The sequence below is a fragment of the Petromyzon marinus genome, chromosome 8 (genome assembly GCF_048934315.1).
Source record: "Petromyzon marinus isolate PM22_M1 ecotype Great Lakes invasive population chromosome 8, UKy_Petmar_22M1.pri1.0, whole genome shotgun sequence".
NCBI lineage: Eukaryota > Metazoa > Chordata > Hyperoartia > Petromyzontiformes > Petromyzontidae > Petromyzon > Petromyzon marinus.
In genome coordinates this window covers 14,853,251-14,875,272 of record NC_133674.1, presented here as the reverse complement: position 1 = coordinate 14,875,272, position 22,022 = coordinate 14,853,251, and the positions used below count along the sequence as shown (strand labels likewise).

Below are 22,022 nucleotides of genomic sequence, written 5' to 3'. Positions count from 1 at the left end.
GCATCTTGGATGAGTGGGGCTCTCCAACGGTGGATGAGGTTAGCCAGGCGTGCAATGTTTTTCATTAAATGTCCCATTTTATTTTGAGCGGTGAACCCAGTATCACCACCCATTCATCTATGTATGTATTCAAGTTGAACTTCTTTCACACCGTACGTATACACGGTGCACAAAGTGTCCGCTACCGTGTATGGCTTTGGTGGATTGTCCCTTTTAACATAATCCCCGCTTCAGATACAATTTGCATAGAATATGTATATTCGGTGAACGTATGTGTGCAGGGACATGCAAACGAGCTCGAAATGAACCTCCAGTGCCTTGTAATAATATTTGGAAAACAAACGTCGCGCCCGCTCTTCGTGTATGTTCAAGTGCTATACCGTTTGGAGGGGCGCGGGATAACGCAGTTTTAGCATTGAGTTAAGATAATGTAGATTTTATTAATTGGTGATAGCAAGGCATTTCAAAGTGTTAGTAGTATTGTTTTCTTTTCGATTTCCCGAATGGGCTGCTTGTGCTCCCTTGCATTTCAAAAATGCATAAATGTGTGGGCATGGAGTGTTTGCAATGTAACTTTTATTATTGCACAAATCATGTTTTATTATATTGTTTGCTCCATTGAGACAACACTGATGTCATTTAACATTGCAGATTCAAATTTGGAAATAATATGCTCGTGCATGTGTGAAAAAATAAAAATACTCGTGTAATATATGTGATCTGAGAAATGTAGAAATTGAAAGCAATTTTTGCATGAACACATCGCATAATTGCTATTCTATTCTGGTGTGTGGCGATATTTTCACGAGTTAGATGCCAACGCCAAGGTCTGCAAACCATGATGAGAGGGAGTTTTTTCCATTCCTTCATTCAAAGAGTGCAGACTGCAATGGTTTACTATATGGTCCATTGGGTTGCATGACCAAAGTCGCACCACTGTGGCCTGTCTTTAAATTACCGTTTATGAAGGAGATGCATGCATCGGCCTGTTTATGCTTGTGATTTGTTCTGATAATCATATCTGTTAAATGACGATAAAAACCCCATCATCATACCAGAAACATAGTGCAGGCCGGACAAAACAACAAGTTTCAAACAACAACACCACGACGCGTGTCAATAAAGCACTCGGCCTTTGTGCGTCACGATTAAAACAAAATCCCATCGGCAGCTACTGAAGAGCCCCCCCCCCCCCCCCACTGTGTTCCTCCCATTGTCCCAGGTCACCATCGAAATAAACATGAGCAAATGTGATTGACTGCCAAGCAGCAACAGCAGCAGCAATGCAGAGGTGGACAACTTTGGTGGACTAGTTTCGTCCTCTCATCAGTTGCAGATTTGGTTATTGCAGCAGTTAGCTTTGGTGAGCTGAAAACACGAGCAGCAGGCGCCTCTAGCAGGTGGCAATCTGCACCTCAACCTGAGTATGGTGGCTGACAACATCATTTCTGTTGCCACCACGACATTAAAGGCCTCCAAACCAATGTAGACCTATCACCCCACCCCGTACAGCTCTTTCATCTATCCACTGCTGAATACAATAATAGATGTTTTTCCTACTTTATGTTGAGCAATTTGTTACGTTGATGGAATCAGTGAGTTGGAACTCACGATTAAATATGAATTGTTATACCAGGCTATAAAATAATGTATTAACCGATCTTTGAATAGCTTGATCAGACAACACAGGGCAGAACCAATGTGGTGTTTCATCAGTGGCAATGTAAAAACGCTATTTTTATGCTGCGATTTGTTATTTCAAAGCCACACATGGTATAAAATTGAAGGTTGCCCCATTAGAGCCAGAACTTTTATTAGACGTTGATTTTATAGTAGTAATTTTAATATAAATGGCACGTGATATTTAAAATTCATGAATTATATATTGAACTGCAAACATATATCAATAAAATAGAAGAGTATTCGTTGTACATGCATTTACCTTCAGGGCTTTTTGCCCTTAGTAATGATTTATTTTTGAATAAATTAACTAATTAAAATGTAATGGGGATTCAATAGCTCTAATGCTTTCCATATTGTTCCAAACACAAGAATGCAGGTTTTTTTGTTTAATCAGGGAAGAGCCCATTGAGATGCACATTATCTTTGACAGTAAGACCTCTGTGTATTTATCAAATCACCAAAAGGCGTATAACCATTTTGGACCTATTTATTTTAAATCGAGGACACAGCCGCTCCAATTGAATATCCTGACAATGACAATGTGAGAGCACGTAAGCAGCTTTGATAATCTTACTGGTAAAAATGAGCAGCAATATACTCACTAATGGAGCTTAATATTGAGTAAGATAATTTATGTAAATTCCATTTTTTTTTTCATTTTATCACTTCCCACTGTCTAAGTAATATATTTTTTAAAAGTATTCATGGAACTGATCTCTGCTCATTCCAGATGGCAATGTGACTCATCTCCCTGCACTTCATTCTGTTCATATATTTGTACTCGTGCTATCTCTTCTACAGTTTTGCCAGTCTTGATGACAATTTGTGGATGATCTATGACCACAATACCTTACCTTAGATTGTGTTCCATATCAAGAGGCTAAAATGGTACGCGCAGATGGTCTGAAAGCGGGTAATTCCCATATGTTAGTCTGTGCCAATGACACCGTTTGAACCTTTTGACCATTTTTGACGAAATTTTAGGGAATAGCCCAGGATCACAGTACCTTGCCTGGGATTGCTTCTAAGGTCAAAAGTGTAAAGGCTCGGGCTATAATGCTCCAGGGAGCCATTGTTAGGATGACGTGCGTGTGTGTGGGTAGGATTAAAGGATGGATGAGAGGTTGGTGCTGGTGGAAATGGTGAAAATGCATTTGGAAGTGGAAAGAGGGGTCTGCTAGTGGGGTTTGGCAGCATTTTTACAAATTGCCACAAAGTTCGTAACCCATTTGGAATCTGGAACAATTCAAACGCACCGTATTCCCCATCGCCAGGGTTAATCTCCCCAATCCGAGTTACTCTCTGGATAGAATACAATCTTGCACAATTTTGGCCCCCTCTGGTCAGTGGGTTTATAGCTTGAAAATAATATCAGCACGATACTCGTCTCTGTGACTTGGAATCCATCCATGTAGGCTGCGTACATTTTGAAAATGTCACTGTGAAAATGTATTTTCTGTTACATTTCACCCGTATAAAATTGCAAAGGCCCCGCGGGCTGACTCAACACTGCGGCCAGAATTTATATGGCAATTAAATCATTCGTGAATTAAATTAGTGCTTTTTTATCCCTTTGTCAATCCACTGCTGGGTAAAGGCCCTTCCCGTGCGCCATGCTGGTCAGTGTGAACTGGTGAAGGAGGGGAACCAGGACCACTGACGTTAGCCACGGCTGGGAATTAAACTTAAGAGTTATATAGCACAGTGCAAAAATCACTGCACTGACGCTCTCTCCACAGTGGTTTTTTTTTAGAGAATTTCCAGAATATTATTAGACGATAAACAATATATAATTAACTGGGTACTTGTTTTGTGTAAACAATACATTTTGAGCCTCTAGTCAAGTGCATCACGGTGTGATTAATGACCTTATAGCTGGGGTTTTATTTTAAAATTTTATATGAAAAGCATCAAAGTTACGTACTTTTTTTCTTATTCAATGCAATTTTACAAACGACGACTTGCCCTGCGGGTAGCTTTCAATCATTTTGTCGCGTGAAAATGACTCCTGAACTCTCTTAAAGGCAATCTGAAGTCGATATTGATTCCCCGGCTCCTTACTAATGATGCTGCAAGTGAAACATGAAGAAATGATCCATAAACTGTTGGTGCTGCATTGTAATGTAAATACGTGATATGTATCCACAGTTGGTCATAACATATTGATTCACAGGAAAGCAGAGTTTCATTTTAATAGAATGTATTTTTTGGTGGGAAGCTGTCGTGGTGTAATGGTTAGCATACTGCACTTCCAAAGGTCGGCAGTTTGATCCCACGACATAGCAAATTGAAACAATGATAACTTTTCCTAAATCCCTCTTGTGTTTAGTTTTTTTTTGTCATTCTCCCCGCACCTCCAATTAGTACAATTGGCTATGTATGGTGCGACAGAAGTTAAACATACATGCTAGCAGTACACCACGCAGGCTGAAAATCAACAGGTTAAGCGTGGGTAATTCCACCTCTTCCAAGATGTCTGGCCGGTGTGGAAGAGGCCAAAACACCCTCGAGAGAGGTTCACTTGAGCTCCCTTCAGTGAACCGGGAACGGCATCCTCTAGAGCCGCCCCCGATTGGAGGCTTTCCCCCCAGCAGTGGGCACGAGCAAAACAATTGCTGGGCAACATAGAGGCTGTTCACCTGGCTCTCAGGGGAAGATTTCCAAGTAAGCCTGGCTCTTCATTTGTCTCCCGTGAATGGCAAAAAAGCAATCTATCATCGGTCTTTAGTGGCAAAGAAAATAATAATGTTGGCAGTGGAAGGGTGACTTGGAAACTGTGGTATAGATTTTAGCCAAGTACTCACATGCCCACTAGGCAGTGGTCAATTAGAGTACTGTATAGTCATTTATTGTTCCTATTTTTTGTAGTAGTTTGTAAAAAAAATTGTTAATCATGTGAATAGTTGTGTTCTTAATGTCTAAATAAAACTGAAACATTCCAGTTATTGTGGTTAATTTCCAGCCCGGATTTTATAGAGGAAGGACCACACATCATTTACTAATTCATCAATTCATAAATGTTGCATCTTAGTGTCAGACCAAATCACAGAGAATGCACGCTCAATCTCATCAGATCACGGAAGCTAAAATCTGGGTCGGGCATGGATAGCGCTTAGATGGGCGCCCCTCGGGCATAAGACAATTGTCATAGGCTGCTTCAAAGCTCCATTGTCATCCGTGGGACGTGTGCAGCAAAATCCACTGTTGTGCTGTGTACCAAGATCCAATATTTAAGCTGCCCGCCTGCACCCGCACCGACGAGTTAGGTGAAATATGGTAAAATCACCACCGTGACCTGCGTGGCATGGGGAGGCTGTTGTCTAACAGTGAATTTACAAAAAGGCCAGACACGCGTATCTTTAGTACTTGCTTTCGATAAAGAGCTGAGAACCAAGTGGCAAGACAAACTCGATCTTGTAAGGAGACTTGCAGGATTGTGTAGGTATATTCACGACTGTTGTCATATTTGTGAAAGTTGTGATAAACGGGACTTCCTATATGCTTAGTAGAATATGTTCCTACAATATAAATTATGTACTTGCTGAGCCATGAGATTGGAATGAAGACGTTTCCCATTGTTGTATATAGGAATTGTTGATATCACTTGTTTTTAACTTACAACAACAACAAAAAAATAGGTTGTACTTTGCACCGTAGCTTTCATTGAAAGAAAACAAGCCTACAAACTGCTGCGCTATTATCAGAAAACAACAGGTGCGTGGGTGAAAACGACAATCTTGACGTTTGGTTGACAGTTAAACATATCAGAGTAACAGATGTCGCACGTTGTGTGTCTGAAAACAGGAGACGATAATCGATGAAAATGAGAGCAAGTACGTGGCCATGACTCCATGCAGAGTTCCTCCCACGCCTGCACCTGAAGACGAGGAGCCATACATCACCATGGGCCCCGGCATCACCGGTACCGCGCACGCAGCTAATGAGACGCGTCTCCTACTCTGATCCATGAGTGACTCATTATACCGAAAAAATTAGTCGGTACAAGACAAAGCTCTAAACTCATTTTTATTATTTTCCAGAATTACATTTTATTATTTCGGGATTTTTTTTTTTACAATTTAATACATCGTGCTGCTGTCATGGATGAAATGGTGTGCTCTGCACTTTGCTTCAAGGTAGAATACAATGAACAATTATGCTTTTATACGAAACTATTTTATTTACCAGGTCAAGCCCACTGAGCTCTTTTTCAGAGGTGACCTGGCCACGCATGATTGCTCATTGATGAGGCTTATATCACTTGTGGGAATTTATAATAGCAGCCGAATAATCTAAACGCATGTTCATAAATGTGGAGGGCAAAACTGGAGGACCCAGAAGAAAATCCACGTGACCACGGGAAGTGGGAACACGCAAACAGGCATCGTGAGGGTCGGGATGGATACCATGACTGCCTGTGTACCAGATGAGGGAGATAACATCTCACCACCGTGGCACCTCATTGCTCTTTTGTACGTTATAAAATGTACGTGATAAAATGCACTGCTGGATGAAGACTTCCACATGCCGTGTAGGTCGCTGGAGTTATTTAATCATATTTATCCATACTGATCAGTGCAGGTTGTTGAAGGTGGGGACCATAAACGTGGGATCTTAGTACAGTACAACACTGTTTTTTGCTGCATTGTCCTTGGCTGCCCACACATTTAGCACAGCCCCACAGCCGCCTATCACACCCTGGCATGCATGGTGTTCACCCATTCAAATATTATCCAGGCTCAAGCCTGCTGCGATACCGAGATCTGACGAGGTAGGACACATTCTGGGTGATTTGGTCATAGACATTTTTTTTTTTATCATAGACCACTCACAATGCCATACGCAATCTGACATTGAGGATATTGCGACAGTGAAATTAAATATAAACCCTCATGATATATAACAGGGACTATGATGCATGTGGCCTATGGCATAAAATCATCCCAAGGTCATATATTTTCACATTCTGAAAAGTTATCATAGACCTTTTCCCACATCACCTTGGCCCCATCTGTCCCTTTTATACACAGGGCATTTTATTTTATTAATAATTATCATTGTCCACATTCTCTACATTACCGTACGGACATAGATAGCACTGACCCGTGGATGCAATGTGTTAACATTCGTTTGTGGACATCAAATAAATATCTAATTTAACAAAAGCAACTTAAAATGTGACTGGCACTCATCAAAATTCCATTGTTGATTTTTTAAAGGAAGTTTTATTTTTTATTTTTACTCATGCAATGTGGAGACGTCGTCATTTTGGTTGCAGCGATTTAAAATTAATTCACTGAATTTCGTAGTCCCTGTGGATCACTGGTTATAATGATCAACTCAATAGAGACATCAGCTTATTTTAATAATTGTAGATTGTTAGCCATCAGCGGGTATAGCAAGCAGCTGTTAATATTGATCGGCCAATTGTATAAGTGATCGGTTAAAGTAATACTTTTCAAGAGAGCACATTTTGTTAGAGTATATTTTTAAATGACAAGGACATGTTCATGTTTCGATGAGGATTACAATAGTTGCCTACTGAATTAGAAATCTGTTGTAATTATATTTTATGAATACTGTGAAAATACAATTTTAACGCAGACGCATTGCCGTAAAAATAGCTTTGTATTAAAACGTGATGTGTAAGGTATAATAAAAAAATATTGAAACATCATCAATGTACATACATGTAATATATATGCCATCTTTGCATCACGAAGGCCCCCTTAATTAATGTAAACTGACTGTGTAAACCACAGTCGTAGGATTTCATTTAATTCGCGTGAAAAAATATTGCATTAATGAGTTCATTTTCAGATAAGAGCCACCTGAAACTGTCAAAATCCAAGATAATTTCAGTCGCGCTAATGTGCGCGACATTAGGCGTGTCATTTTGTAACGAGCAAGAGGAAATTGGTAGGGGGTGATGTCATGTGTGTTGTCTAAGCACAGGGGTTGTGCAAGTGCATAATTTTCTCAAGTCCGGAAGCTGGGGTGAAGCCAGCGCAAACCATGGAAAATTCCCACTGGGTAAAAGAAAATGCCCATTGGGGGGGGGATTTTTTAAAGCCCGAGACAAATTTCTACTCGCGCTCACCCTCTTCTGGGACTTCCCAGGTCACACAGCGTCATAACAACCGCGTCGGCGGTGAACCACAAACGCGTCCTGTTGTTGCCCAGTACTGCCGCAAAATTTTTGGCCCGCTTCTGTGTTTTTGATGAAGACGGTGGTGATGATGACGATGATGATTATAAGGTTGGTTCAAATCAATGCAGCGGGCTTTCTGCCAAATGTGGGCCCCTGTAGGCGCGAAAAAGTGGGCGAAAGATGGGTAGGTTGATACAAGCATTATGAATGACTCACATTTGATAAGGATGTAACATTTTCCTATTTGTGTGTTTTTGGTATTTTTTGTATGCACTTCTGTGTTATTTATCTCTTAATGTAGCCAATGTGTACCAAAAATACAGCAATAAAGTTTTCTCTCATATTACTTCCTACCCAGAACTTGGCAGTCACTATTCTCGGATTGGATTATGAAGCAATTTAATGACTCTGCGTGGACAAAAAATGCAATGGGTTGTGTTTTTTGTTGTTGTCATTGAAACCCCTCTGGGCCAGCAGGCAGTTTTCCATTTCTCCATCGCCGTGTGTGTGTGTGCGCTCTTCACAGCTGAACATTAGCGAATAAAGAACGAACACCAGTTCTGATTAGTAACACGTAAAAGGTAAAAATGTACTCCGCGCAATGTTGTCTAGCTCACACTGCTGAAAGGGACTCCACCAGAGGGAGCTCTCGAAAGCCCCTCCAAAGGCGATTTGGCCTACTCCTCCACACTGATCAGACGTCTTGGAAGAGGTGGGAGTTACCCTACTTCACCTCACCACGTGTGACCTGTCAATCGACTAACTGTGGCATGGCCATTCATACTCCTGGATGGACACAGGCAGGGGGAGGATATGGAAACAAAATTGCCGCATATTTTCAAACGCCAAGACGGTAAATCGAATTGAAGCGCTCGGCCTCTGGCTTGCGAGTCCAGTGTTAACCATTATAACTAGTCCAGTGTTAACTATTACAACTAGTCCAGTGTTATCATAAAGTATTAAAGCTTTTGTGACTGCATAAAATTACTCATTGGTTTTTTCGGTAAAGTCACGTATGTAGAAATACAATAAAATTATATTTTAAAAAACAATCACGATGTTTCGATCACAGCGCAAGCGATCTTCATCAGGTGTCAAGAACAAATCACGGAGGTAAATACAACAAAAAGATGAGAGACGAGAATTCAACAAACCTGAAAAAACATTATGTGAAGCACATCCAGTCAGGCCAACAACACAGATATTTCCTGGCAGACCACGAATTTCAGAAGAGTGTTAAATTTCGTGTTCAACCTTTGGATTGCACATACCAGCATAGATAGAATGAAAAATACGAGGTACACGGTCAGTAGAAATACATATACAAGTCCACCAAGAGGTAAGGAGGGAGGAAAGACGGACAGGGAGGCAGAGAGAAAGGGGGTGAGGGGCGGAGGGATGTTCATCGAAACGTCGTGATTGTTTTTTGTTTTAATATAATTTTATTGTATTTCTACATACGTGACTTTACCGAAAAAAACAATGAGTAGTCCAGTGTTAACCGTTACAACTAGTCCAGTGTTAACCATTACAACTAGTCCAGTGTTAACCGTTACAACTAGTCCAGTGTTAACCGTTACAACTAGTCCAGTGTTAACCATTACAGCTAATCCAGTGTTAACCATTACAACTAGTCCAGTGTTAACCGTTACAACTAGTCCAGTGTTAACCATTACCACTAGTCCAGTGTTAACCATTACAGCTAGTCCAGTGTTAACCATCACAACTAGTCCAGTGTTAACTATTACAACTAGTCCAGTGTTAACCATTACAGCTAATCCAGTGTTAACCATTACAGCTAGTCCAGTGTTAACCGTTACAACTAGTCCAGTGTTAACTATTACAACTAGTCCAGTGTTAACCGTTACAGCTAGTCCAGTGTTAACCATTACAACTAGTCCAGTGTTAACTATTACAACTAGTCCAGTGTTAACCGTTCAACTAGTCCAGTGTTAACCATTACAACTAGTCCAGTGTTAACCGTTACAACTAGTCCAGTGTTAACTATTACAACTAGTCCAGTGTTAACTATTATAACTAGTCCAGTGTTAACCATTACAACTAGTCCAGTGTTAACTATTACAACTAGTCCAGTGTTAACTATTACAACTAGTCCAGTATTAACCCGTGTTAACCGTTACAACTAGTCCAGTGTTAACCATTACAACTAGTCCAGTGTTAACCGTTACAACTAATACAGTGTTAACCATTACAACTAGTCCAGTGTTAACCGTTACAACTAGTCCAGTGTTAACCGTTACAACTAGTGTTGCAACTAGTGTTAACTGTTACAACTAGTCCAGCGTTAACCGTTACAACTAATACAGTGTTAACCATTACAACTAGTCCAGTGTTAACCGTTACAACTAATACAGTGTTAACCGTTACAACTAGTCCAGTGTTAACCGTTACAACTAGTCCAGTGTTAACCGTTACAACTAGTCCAGTGTTAACCGTTACAACTAGTCCAGTGTTAACTATTACAACTAGTCCAGTGTTAACCGTTACAACTAGTCCAGTGTTAACCGTTACAACTAGTCCAGTGTTAACCGTTACAACTAGTCCAGTGTTAACCGTTACAACTAGTCCAGTGTTAACCGTTACAACTAGTCCAGTGTTAACCGTTACAACTAGTCCAGTGTTAACTGTTACAACTAGTCCAGTGTTAACCATTACAACTAGTCCAGTGTTAACCGTTACAACTAGTCCAGTGTTAATTATTACAACTAGTCCAGTGTTAACCATTACTAGTCCAGTGTTAACTATTACAACTAGTCCAGTGTTAACCGTTACAACTAGTCCAGTGTTAACCATTACTAGTCCAGTGTTAACTAGTACAACTAGTCCAATGTTAACCGTTACAACTAGTCCAGTGTTAACTATTACAACTAGTCCAGTGTTAACTATTACAACTAGTCCAGTGTTAACCATTACAACTAGTCCAGTGTTAACCATTACAACTAGTCCAGTGTTAACTATTACAACTAGTCCAGTGTTAACTATTACAACTAGTCCAGTGTTAACCATTACCACTAGTCCAGTGTTAACTGTTACAACTAGTCCAGTGTTAACCGTTACAACTAGTCCAGTGTTAACCGTTACAACTAGTCCAGTGTTAACCATCACAACTAGTCCAGTGTTAACTATTACAACTAGTCCAGTGTTAACCGTTACAACTAGTCCAGTGTTAACCGTTACTAGTCCAGTGTTAACCATTACAACTAGTCCAGTGTTAACCGTTACAACTAGTCCAGTGTTAACCATTACAACTAGTCCAGTGTTAACCGTTACAACTAGTCCAGTGTTAACCATTACAACTAGTCCAGTGTTAACTATTACAACTAGTCCAGTGTTAACTATTACAACTAGTTCAGTGTTAACCGTTACAACTAATACAGTGTTAACCATTACAACTAGTCCAGTGTTAACTATTACAACTAGTCCAGTGTTAACCGTTACAACTAGTCTAGTGTTAACCGTTACAACTAGTCCAGTGTTAACCATTACAACTAGTCCAGTGTTAACCGTTACAACTAATACAGTGTTAACCGTTACAACTAGTCCAGTGTTAACCGTTACAACTAGTCCAGTGTTAACCGTTACAACTAGTCCAGTGTTAACCGTTACAACTAGTCCAGTGTTAACTATTACAACTAGTCCAGTGTTAACTATTACAACTAGTCCAGTGTTAACCATTACAGCTAGTCCAGTGTTAACCGTTACAACTAATACAGTGTTAACCGTTACTAGTCCAGTGTTAACCGTGTTAACCGTTACAACTAGTCCAGCGTTAAACGTTACAGCTAGTCCAGTGTTAACCGTGTTAACCGTTACAACTAATCCAGCGTTAACCGTTACAACTAGTCCAGTGTTAACCGTTACAACTAGTCCAGTGTTAACCATTACAACTAGTCCAGTGTTAACCGTTACAACTAGTCCAGTGTTAACTATTACAACTAGTCCAGTGTTAACTATTACAACTAGTCCAGTGTTAACTATTACTAGTCCAGTGTTAACCATTACAACCAGTCCAGTGCTAACCATTACAACTAGTCCAGTGCTAACCATTACAACTAATGGCAACATCCATTCTGTCATAGCCAGTTAAAAAATAAAAAAATGCCGGGTGACTCGACCGATAGGCATTGAACTCACTTGGCATGATAATTCTTTATGTGTTGAGAAAACAACATTCGCTGTTGACTTCTTCATATTCTTGGCTTGAGTAAAGGTTTTTTGAAGGTTGATCGGTACCCACCACACGCATGCGCCATGAAAAAGGGCCATTGCCTAAAATGTCACCTTTAATATATTTTATCCTTTTAAGGCCACAGAGTTATTGACAAACTTGTTCATTTTTTGTTTATTTGTGCTGGAGCACTACTGCCATCAGAGCAGCATCACCAAATTAAATTTGTAGTATAAATTTAGCCACTCAGCTGGCAAGCATGATCTTCTCATTATGTGGCACATTCTTTAATGACAACTGTCGATGAAACCCTGAATTGGAATAAAACCGCAATGCTTGCTGTTATTGCAGATGTAAATCGCGTCAAAGCTGACGGATGGTGTTTTGATCATTCCTATTATGATTGTTTTAAAGGGTGGCTTGTGGGTTCACTCAGAATGGAGGGAAATGTCTAACGGTAGTCTGGGGAGTTCTCATTCTAGAACAATATATTGGCGTCCTTGAGATACCACAGTTATGATGAACAATCCTGGAACTACATCAGAGCATTCACATAAACACAGTAATTTATTTAAATGTATAAGTAAACTAGAGGAAAGGGTTTTTGTTTGCTCTAACAACATGTGGATGTTATATTCTTTGCTTCAGGTTTGTGTCGTACATTTAATTAAGGTGACAATTTATTTGATTATTGTTCATGAGTTAAAGTTGATTGAAACATTTTGTGATTTTCAACAATAACTTTTACTTTACTACAACCATTTGTCTTATTATGATAATAGGGTTTTCCCCTTTTTGGCAATAAAACAGTTGTGTTAAGATGTTAAAACACCAAACTGAAACTTTTTGCAAGGAATCATGTCTGCATTAACCACAGATACTTGTGGTGAACATGCAAACAAAAAAACATGCTCTGACAGTATGTGCATTGTATTTGAAACTGATTGGTCCACACCAGAGACAGCTTTCTTTAGAGCTTAGTCTCAAACAGTGTTAGACCAGAGGACGCCAAAAGTCGAACAGCATAAAGACAACTCACTATCAGGACATTGAGAGCTCGGGGTGAGCAGCTACATGGTCTCTGGTGTGGACCAATCAAAGACAATGTACATACTGTCAGAGCATGTTTTTTTGCATATTCACCACAAGTATATGTGGTTAATGCAGACATGATTCCTTGCAAAGGTTTCAGTTTGGTGTTTTAACATCTTAACACCTGTTCTATTGCCAGAAAGGGGAAAACCCTATTATCATAATTTAATACTGGCAAAGGAGGTCCCATGATGTGTGTCTTATGTTGGAATCTTACAAGCACGGTTAATATGAGAGCCGTATTTAATTTCAAACATAAGCACATTTTCGAAGAAAAAAAGATGTATAATTATTTATCTTGTTTACCCAAAGAAAGCACCACCGAGTCTCATGAATATTTTCCAGGAGGAGTCCTGTCAAGTTTTTGCAGGCCGGGGTGATGATTGCTAAAAATATATATTCGAATTGAGTAATTTGAAGGTCTTTCTTTTAAATGTGGATCATCACACGAGGACACAACGCGATGTTTAACTTCTACTGTGATGCAGATAGCGCATATGTTTACAATTCATATACCGCAGCATTAATCATGGTGGCCGCCAAGTTCAAACCGTGAACCTCTGCAACATGTGGAGAACATGCTATCTCTGGGCAATCACACTGCTTTTATCCACATGAGTCAACTTGTGCAATTTACTTACGAAGACACCTGTAGCTTCTTCTTTGGTTCTTTCGGTAAAGTCACGTAGAATGAGAATAAAATAATAAATTGATAAAATAAAATAACACAATAATATTCTCACGACGTTTCGGCCACAACACAAGCGGCCTTCATCAGGTGAAGGGAGCGAGACTGTCTGGTAGGACAGCGCTGGACCTCCAGCGCTGTCCTACCAGACAGTCTCGCTCCCTTCACCTGATGAAGGCCGCTTGTGTTGTGGCCGAAACGTCGTGAGAATATTATTGTGTTATTTTATTTTATCAATTTATTATTTTATTCTCATTCTACGTGACTTTACCGAAAGAACCAAAGAAGATGAATCATTGCAGTCACGAAAGCTTTAAATCGAAATTTACACCTGTAGCTGTACGGGGCGGTGTAGCGGACAGACCGCGCAACCTATCTGTCCGTGATGTTATTAAAACTCCACTTATTGCAAGCGGGCTTCAGAGAGGGAAGAAGCTGCTCTGACCAGGTCCTTATACTCTCTACCAACATTGAGACAGGCTTCCAGAGCAGCTAACGACTGGAGCTGTTTTCATGGATTTGTCATCGCCATACGGCACTGTCTGGCGCGAATTGTCTGCTCCTGAGCTTTCAAAAAGCCATCCAATGTTACAAGACTCTCAGACTTATCAACGCCTTAATGGACAACCACAAGTTCTCTGCATCCACTTAGGTGACAAGATCAGTTTAAAACGGACGCGCACCAATGGGCGGCCACAGGGATCAGTGCTCACCCAAGTCCTCTTTGAACATGTACATGGTAGACTTGCCCTGTACCAAATCTCGGAAGTTCGTATACGCCGATGACAATGCACTGCTGACGCAAACAAACACTAGAGGAAGCAAGTAGGATGCTCACAAGCGACTTGGACCTGCTGGAATGCTACTTCTAGAGCTGGCGCCTCCGCCCCAATCCAGGGAAGACGGCTGTGTCGTCGGCGTTCCATCTGAACAAAACTAGGCCACCAGGAAAGAACTCAACATTTCCTTTTGCGGAAAATGCCTTATCCAGGAACCCCACATAAAACCCCTGGCCATCACCCTTAAGCGGACTCTCGCATGTCGCCCTTATCTCACCAACACGCGCACCTCCGATTGGCATGGTTGGCTACGTGCGGTGTGAAAGAAGTTCAATGTACATGAATATATACAACACCGGGCAAAAAGTAAAAAAACAAGGTGAACCTAACTCTTGACTTAAAACTTTCGTGACTGCAGGAATTCATATTCTTTGGGTCTTTCGGTAAAGTCACGTAGATAGGTTCAAAGAAAAAAAACAAAAAACTACGACGTTTCGATCGCAACACAAGCGGTCATCTTCAGGAAGACTTTACCGAAAGACCCAAAGAATACAGGGTGAACCTCATCCAGAAACTCGCTGGAAAGTCACGGGGGAGCACGGCTAGAACACTGCAGTGCAACAGTGGCCCCCGGCCACTCTGCTGCAGGACACTGCTCTGCCTCATGGGCCAGCAGTTGCCGCTCAGCGATCGTAGATGTACAGCTGAACGCCGCAATGAGGACGGTGTCATGGACCCTCAAGTCCACGCCAACAGAGTGGCCCCCGTTGCTGTCCCACGTTATCCCGCCTGCCATCCGCCGCGATGCCACCGTGCTACGTGAGATGGAAACAATTGAAAGCAACTTCGACCTTCCAATCCACAAATACCTCGGCATTAAAATTACGCCGGCCAGCCAATGTCTATGCAGCTTGCACCAACCCATTATTCAGATGTTTCGGAGTTGTGGGACACATGAAACACAAAGAACCAACGCCTCATTACTGACCCAGCAGCAGACGTCCCTGGCTTGGAGCTCCCTCGAAGACAGTGGACAGCACTCAACTAATTCCGCACAGGGGACATGGGCGATGCGGCCACCTGCTTCACTAGAGGAAGATGAGGGATGACCTTTGGTGCGACAACGACCATGAGTCTCAGACCGTGGAACGTATCGCGTCGGCCTGCCCAGATCTATTGCGGGAGGCGCTTCCATTCCTCCACTTAGCATCTCAGGAAATCACTGAGTGGATCGCCATACTAGACATGCCATTGTAAGCTTTTCCCGTCATTCTAAAGCAGAAGAAGGAGACTCCACGCATTGACAGAAATTGTGGATAATTATGGAGAATAGGAATAGGGCCACAATAAGTGTTTAATGATCCTAGAGCTCCTCTGACTAATAGGAATAATGGGCAATAGGGTCATGAATAGGATGAGTTTTACTATACTATGCATTACCTTCGTTGTACATGCCAACACTGTTGAGTAAAAACTAAAAAAAAGTAACTACCAATTATTTGTCAGCTTAGACCCATCCACCTCCAGGAGGAGGGATTGAAGCCGTGAACATTCACTTCACATGATATTCACAGTGTGGTTTCAAATTAGCCTAACAGCACAAGGGAAGATCCCAATGCCAGGTTTTCATGATTTTTTTTAGGTTCTGTGGAAATGTCTAGGCTCGGGAGCCAAATCAGAGCATGCTCTAATGAGACATTTAAAATACCTTTTGAACTGCGTGTCATGTGAGGAAATGACAAATGGGGCAAAGAGAGTTAACCTTATGGCAAATAATGCAAACAATGATGAGTTGTGTAAAACTTCTACAAAGTGGTTTGAGACCGTTTTTGTTGAAGACTGCCTATAAGTAAAGTAGAATTGCGACTGAAACAGAGCAGATAGAGAAGGTTATGTTTTGAATGTGTAAGCCACGTTGGCTAATCTTGCAGTCGAGCAGCTTTCACTGCTTAACTTAAGAATTAGCAGTGAGTTAAAGTTGCCCCAAATTGGAGTATTCCATTTGCGAGTTTGCAGAGGATTAAATTTTAATGCCGTGAAGATATGTTGATTTCAAACATCACACTTCATAGCACTCTGCCTCTACCTATTTTCATCATTACAGGTGTGATGCCAACTCCGTTCATGAATTATATAATATATGAACCAAAAATGCAATCATATACAATATTTACTCTGTGCTGTTAGTGAAAAAACACATTATTTGCTCATCTGTAAGTAATTATTAACAATGATACTTAGATTTCGATTTAAAGCTTTCGTGACTGCAAGGATTCATCTTCTTTGGTTCTTTCGGTAAAGTCACGTAGAATGAGAATAAAATAATAAATTGATAAAATAAAATAACACAATAATATTCTCACGACGTTTCGGCCACAACACAAGCGGCCTTCATCAGGTGAAGGGGACGAGACTGTCTGGAGGACAGCGCTGTCGTGAGAATATTATTGTGTTATTTTATTTTATCAATTTATTATTTTATTCTCATTCTACGTGACTTTACCGAAAGAACCAAAGAAAATGATACTTAGGTGTAGTTGATATGATGTCCCTTTAGACAGACAGATTTCTGGTTGGAGATACAATAAATATAACATTTATTCCACCCGTTGTCGAAGGGAACAACGTTCCATATAACACACTGCACTGTGTAGATACGTATGCAATGGGTTTTTTGTAAAAATGTTAAGATCCTTGTGAAATGTTAGAGTTGAAATCCCCCCCCCCCTGCACCACACACTCAGAGGGAGTCTATTGGCAGAATTCAGCACCTCGGCAAACCTTGCACACACACACACAAAGGCAAATATCCCCCGAATAGCATATAACCAGCTGTTTGGATAGGTGGTGTTAGCCAGCACCTAATGGATGGCTGGCTGGCAAGGCGCTCGAGGGAGTGGGGTTTGCCAGCATCACACCTTCCCAACGAAGTGTCGTCCACCCCCCCCTGCCAATGCCTTTGCTTACGATGTTTACACACACCAGGTACTCATTTAAGGATGAGTCGACATCAGGGAGGTCCAGGATCGGTTAAGATTTTGGCCAGGAGCGGGAATTGAACTGACATTGGTTAAGTATCCGAACCATTACAGCACTGCTCCCCAAACAAAACAAAGATCCCCCAGTAACAGACTGTTGGGGCAAGTGCTGTTCGTGAGCACCTATGAAGGTCCTCCAGACAGCCTCGTCCCTTCACCTGATGAAGGCCGCTTGTGTTGTGGCCGAAACGTCGTGATTTTTGTTATTTTATTTTTTACCTACGTGACTTTACCCAATAGAACCAAAGAGAGTGGCGAGTGGCCAGCACCACGCCAGGCCGCCTTTGTCCTCCCTAGTGGAAATGTTTTTTACACATCACACTGGGTGCTCAACTGAGGCTGAATCGACCTAGCGGAGGTCCAGGTCCGACTCAGATAAATAATCGCTGGTGTTGCCGGGTTGACAGCTCCACTACCGCTCCCCACACAGATCCAGAGACACCACGCACACAGAATTTGAACAGAGCCGTGACCTTCTGCTCTCTCCCACATTATCTGCCTCTTGTAGCCCGGTCATTCTGCCCAGAGGCAGCCAGGAGAGGCAAGCTGGGTGAGGTTTCGTAGGTGTGTGAATACATGGAGATATTTTTTGTTAAATAATAAGCCAAGAATGATGTGTGTGTGTCCCGTGCGTGACGTCACTCCACATGAGGCCCACCTTCCCCCCCCCCTCATTAATATTCATGAGTGGGTCTATTTTTCCACAAACGCAGAGGAAGGTCGAGCTGAATTAAAAAATGTATTACGCAAAATCGCTGCAAATATGACGTTTCTTTACAGAAAGTGACGGTAAAAATAAATCTACGCGTGGTGCTGGCCACCCACCCCTTCATGTACCGTTCCAACCTTCACAGGTGCTGCTCGCTAACAGCACTTGCCCCAACATTCTGTTTAGGCTACTCGGGGGATCTTTGTCTTTACAAATGGTGAGGATTCAGGGTCACCGTTCAATTCCAGAATCAATAATATTGTGAACGCTGCGTTGAGTGCAGCGTCCTCTAGTGGCAGCACAGGTACGGAGAACCCCATTGCTTATAACGCATACATTAAACTATAGTTTAATAATGGTGCTGTTGATTCTTCTCCATAGAAGAAGTGTAGGGTTTTGCAATAGGCTGTTTGACAGCGGGCAATTACATGTATATTTTTTTTGTACTTTAATTTGTTATTTAAATTTTAAGTTGTTTAAGATTAGCGAAATCACTTAGTGGAGGTGTTTTCAAGTGCTGCCGTTCAGGTGAATCGACATACACGGACGTTGGTTGGACACACGGATGGACACAGATGGCTTGATACATGTTTAACATACAGTGTGTACCGAATGAGACCTTTTTTGACAGTATCAGAGTATGAAAAAATAAGAATAAGTGTGACCCTTTCTGGCAATAAAACAGGTGTTAAGATTTCGATTTGAAGCTTTCGTGACTGCAGGGATTCATATTCTTGGTTCTTTCGGTAAAGTCACGTTATTTTGTATTATTTCCCTTCTACGTGACTTTACCGAAAGAACCAATAATAGGTGTTAAGATATAGGAATAGGTTTTACCCTTTTAACTGGCACAAAAACTGACACCTTTATTCAAGGCATCATGTTTGCTTGTGTTGTGGTTATTGCAAACATGATGCCTTGAATAAAGGTGTCAGTTTTTTTGTGCCAGTTAAAAGGGTAAAACCTATTACTAGATCTTGTTACTGGCAAAGGAGGTCTCATAAAGTTGTTAAGATGTCCAAACACCAGACAGAAACCTTTTGCAGGGAATCATGTTTGCATTACCCACACACACTTGTGGTGTGTACCGGTTGAACACGCAGGCTTTTTTATGGGGTTTGCCAAAATTCTGTAAAACCGCCTGATGAAGCTGGTTGTAATCACCAACGAAAGGTCTTACTGACATTGCAAATGTTGTGGGATTACTCTCAAACATACCGGTATGCGCAAGTAGTAACTAATTGGCACGTTTTGTTTGCGTGACAAACCTTACTAGTTAGATGTGTCGGGTGGTGGCGGGTTAACGACACATTTATATTTAAGTTATCTAACCTAAAACACTTTTGGTGTGTATTGTATATACTTACGTAGGAAAAGACTGAAACATTTTCAGGCACATCACTTTCAATTATTATTTTAGCTAAAACATGTATAGTTGCTGCTGAACAATTAATGCTCTTTGGTTCTTTCGGTAAAGTCACGTAGGTAGAAAAATAAAATAAAACAAAAAATAATAATATATCACGACGTTTCGATCGCAACACAGGTTCAGCAGTTCCACTGCTGGATTATTTTTTCCGCCTGAGGACGACCGCTTGTGTTGCGATCGAAACGTCGTGATATCTTATTTTTGGTTTTATTTTATTTTCTATCTACGTGACTTCAAATCAAGATTGTACAAATAATACTTGATTATTGTACAACTATTATTACTAACTCGAAGGCACACTTTTATTTGCATGATCTATAACAATGTATATACAACTGGTTAACTAAAATAAACACCCTGGACTGATGTTTATCAAATCATAGAGTGCGACATTAGACAGCTGATGATTCAGACTCAACTGCCGCCACCTCAGTGCCAGATGTGCAGAGTGCTCACTTATCGAGGTGGCTGACAGCCAGACACATTCAGAGGGGCAAAACAAAGAGCAGAGAGACACTTTGCTTTCACCGTGAAGTGCTTACTTACACATTATGACAGAGGCATGTGCATGGCTGTTGACGGCGGCTCTGGAATGCCCTGTTTGATTCACTCACGTTGTCTGACGTACCGGCAGCACAGCAGCCCGTGCCTCTGCTGAATCCGTTCACTTGGCTCCGAGAAACGTACACTGGCATGTGACCTCGTCTCACGTCTGAAAGATTTCCGTCTCCAGTTAATATCTATGCTTTCTCTCTCGAGTATAAGTGGAGCCGTTTGTTGCCAGGATAACGAAACAAACTTCTTCGTGGAAAGTTTTGTTATAGTTAAATACAGTTGCATTTCAGTTGGGTGATACATGAAGTGGTTAACTATGTGCTTGAAGTAAATACAAAGTCATGTCAACCTACAAAGTCATGTCATTGACAGTGTAAGGTACACACAACCACTATATAGGATAATTCTTATCTGCGGCTCTTATACACGACTTTCATTATCTGCGGCAGCTATATGGCCCGCGGAAACTCCTATATATGTGGCCCTATTCTTCCTATTAACCGAGATTATCTACGACTTCTTCCACTAGTCTTTGCGGAATGACATCCTATTATCTGTGATTTTTTGTTTAAGTTAAGAGGAGTTACGTTCCAAATATCCTCAACGTTTTATATTCGGAAGAAGTAAAGATGCGGTTAAGAGGATCTGCGATATTGGTCCCCCCACATTACGGTTTACAAGATAAATTATGTACTATTAGTACTGTAGGAGTAAATTGTAGTTTTATTATCTGGAGTGGGACTTGAAGGTTGTAAGAGATGAGAAATTCCTACAAATTTTGCATTCAATTTATACAATCCCAGCCTGGAAGATTCCCGCATGCATAGGGGTTACGATTCTTCATTTGGTGAATTCCATATAAAATCACCAAGCAACTTAATAGGATCCTAACAGGAATTCTGCAATTTAATAGAATTGCGATTTAAAGCTTTCGTGACTGCAGGGATTCATCTTATTGGTTCTTTCGGTAAAGTCACGTAGAATGGAAATGAAATAATAAAAATTAAACATAATAAAATAAAATTATCACGACGTTTCGGCCACAAAACAAGTAGCCTTCTTCAGGTGAAGGAACAGAATTGTCGGGACGACAGCGCTTGAATGAACGCTGCTAAGATTCGCAGCGTCTTTTAAGCTAGGTGGGAGAAGTAAAACGCCTTGACAAAGGAGTTTACATATCAAACAGGAGAATTTAGCATTGAAATAGCTGTGTTAAAGTGTTGGATCAACAGGGTGCTAAAGTCAGAAATGATCATGTAACTGGGAGATTAGCATGATGTTAATGTGAGGGATTAGCATGTGACTGGTCACGGAAATAGCTATGTTAAAGTCAAAGTTTACATATCAAGAGGCATTTAATATGTGGATGCTAAAGGACTGCAACTACCCAACTATCATACAATAAACCGATGTGGAAAAACTAAGTATAAACTACATCAATATAATAAACGTACTCAATATATTATTCAATAGGTTGAGCTATTAACATAAAGTAACTGGGTATACACTACACTATATAATGAATATCACATAGTAAACTAATAAAAAACTAAAATATAAACTACATCAATGTTATCAATAAACTCTATATACAGTACTCTCCAATCAGCTGAGCTACTAACAATAAGTCGTTATACATTACAATGCCATATGGCGAAAAAATGGGTGGCGTTTTTTTCTTTTCAACGTTAGCACCACGGAAAGCGACG

General features: G+C 40.9%; 1 protein-coding gene across 4 annotated transcripts in view; it reads left to right on the top strand.

The window, feature by feature from the left end:
* The window catches only part of LOC103091780 (phosphoinositide 3-kinase adapter protein 1), a 199,600-nt gene that overhangs the window by 129,639 nt on the left and 47,939 nt on the right, over positions 1-22,022 (top strand). For all 4 annotated transcript variants that reach the window (XM_032949831.2, XM_032949833.2, XM_032949832.2 and 1 more), the window contains one exon: positions 5,488-5,605. In XM_032949831.2, coding sequence (XP_032805722.2) covers positions 5,488-5,605 — 118 coding nt within the window. The remainder of the gene's footprint in view (positions 1-5,487; positions 5,606-22,022) is intronic.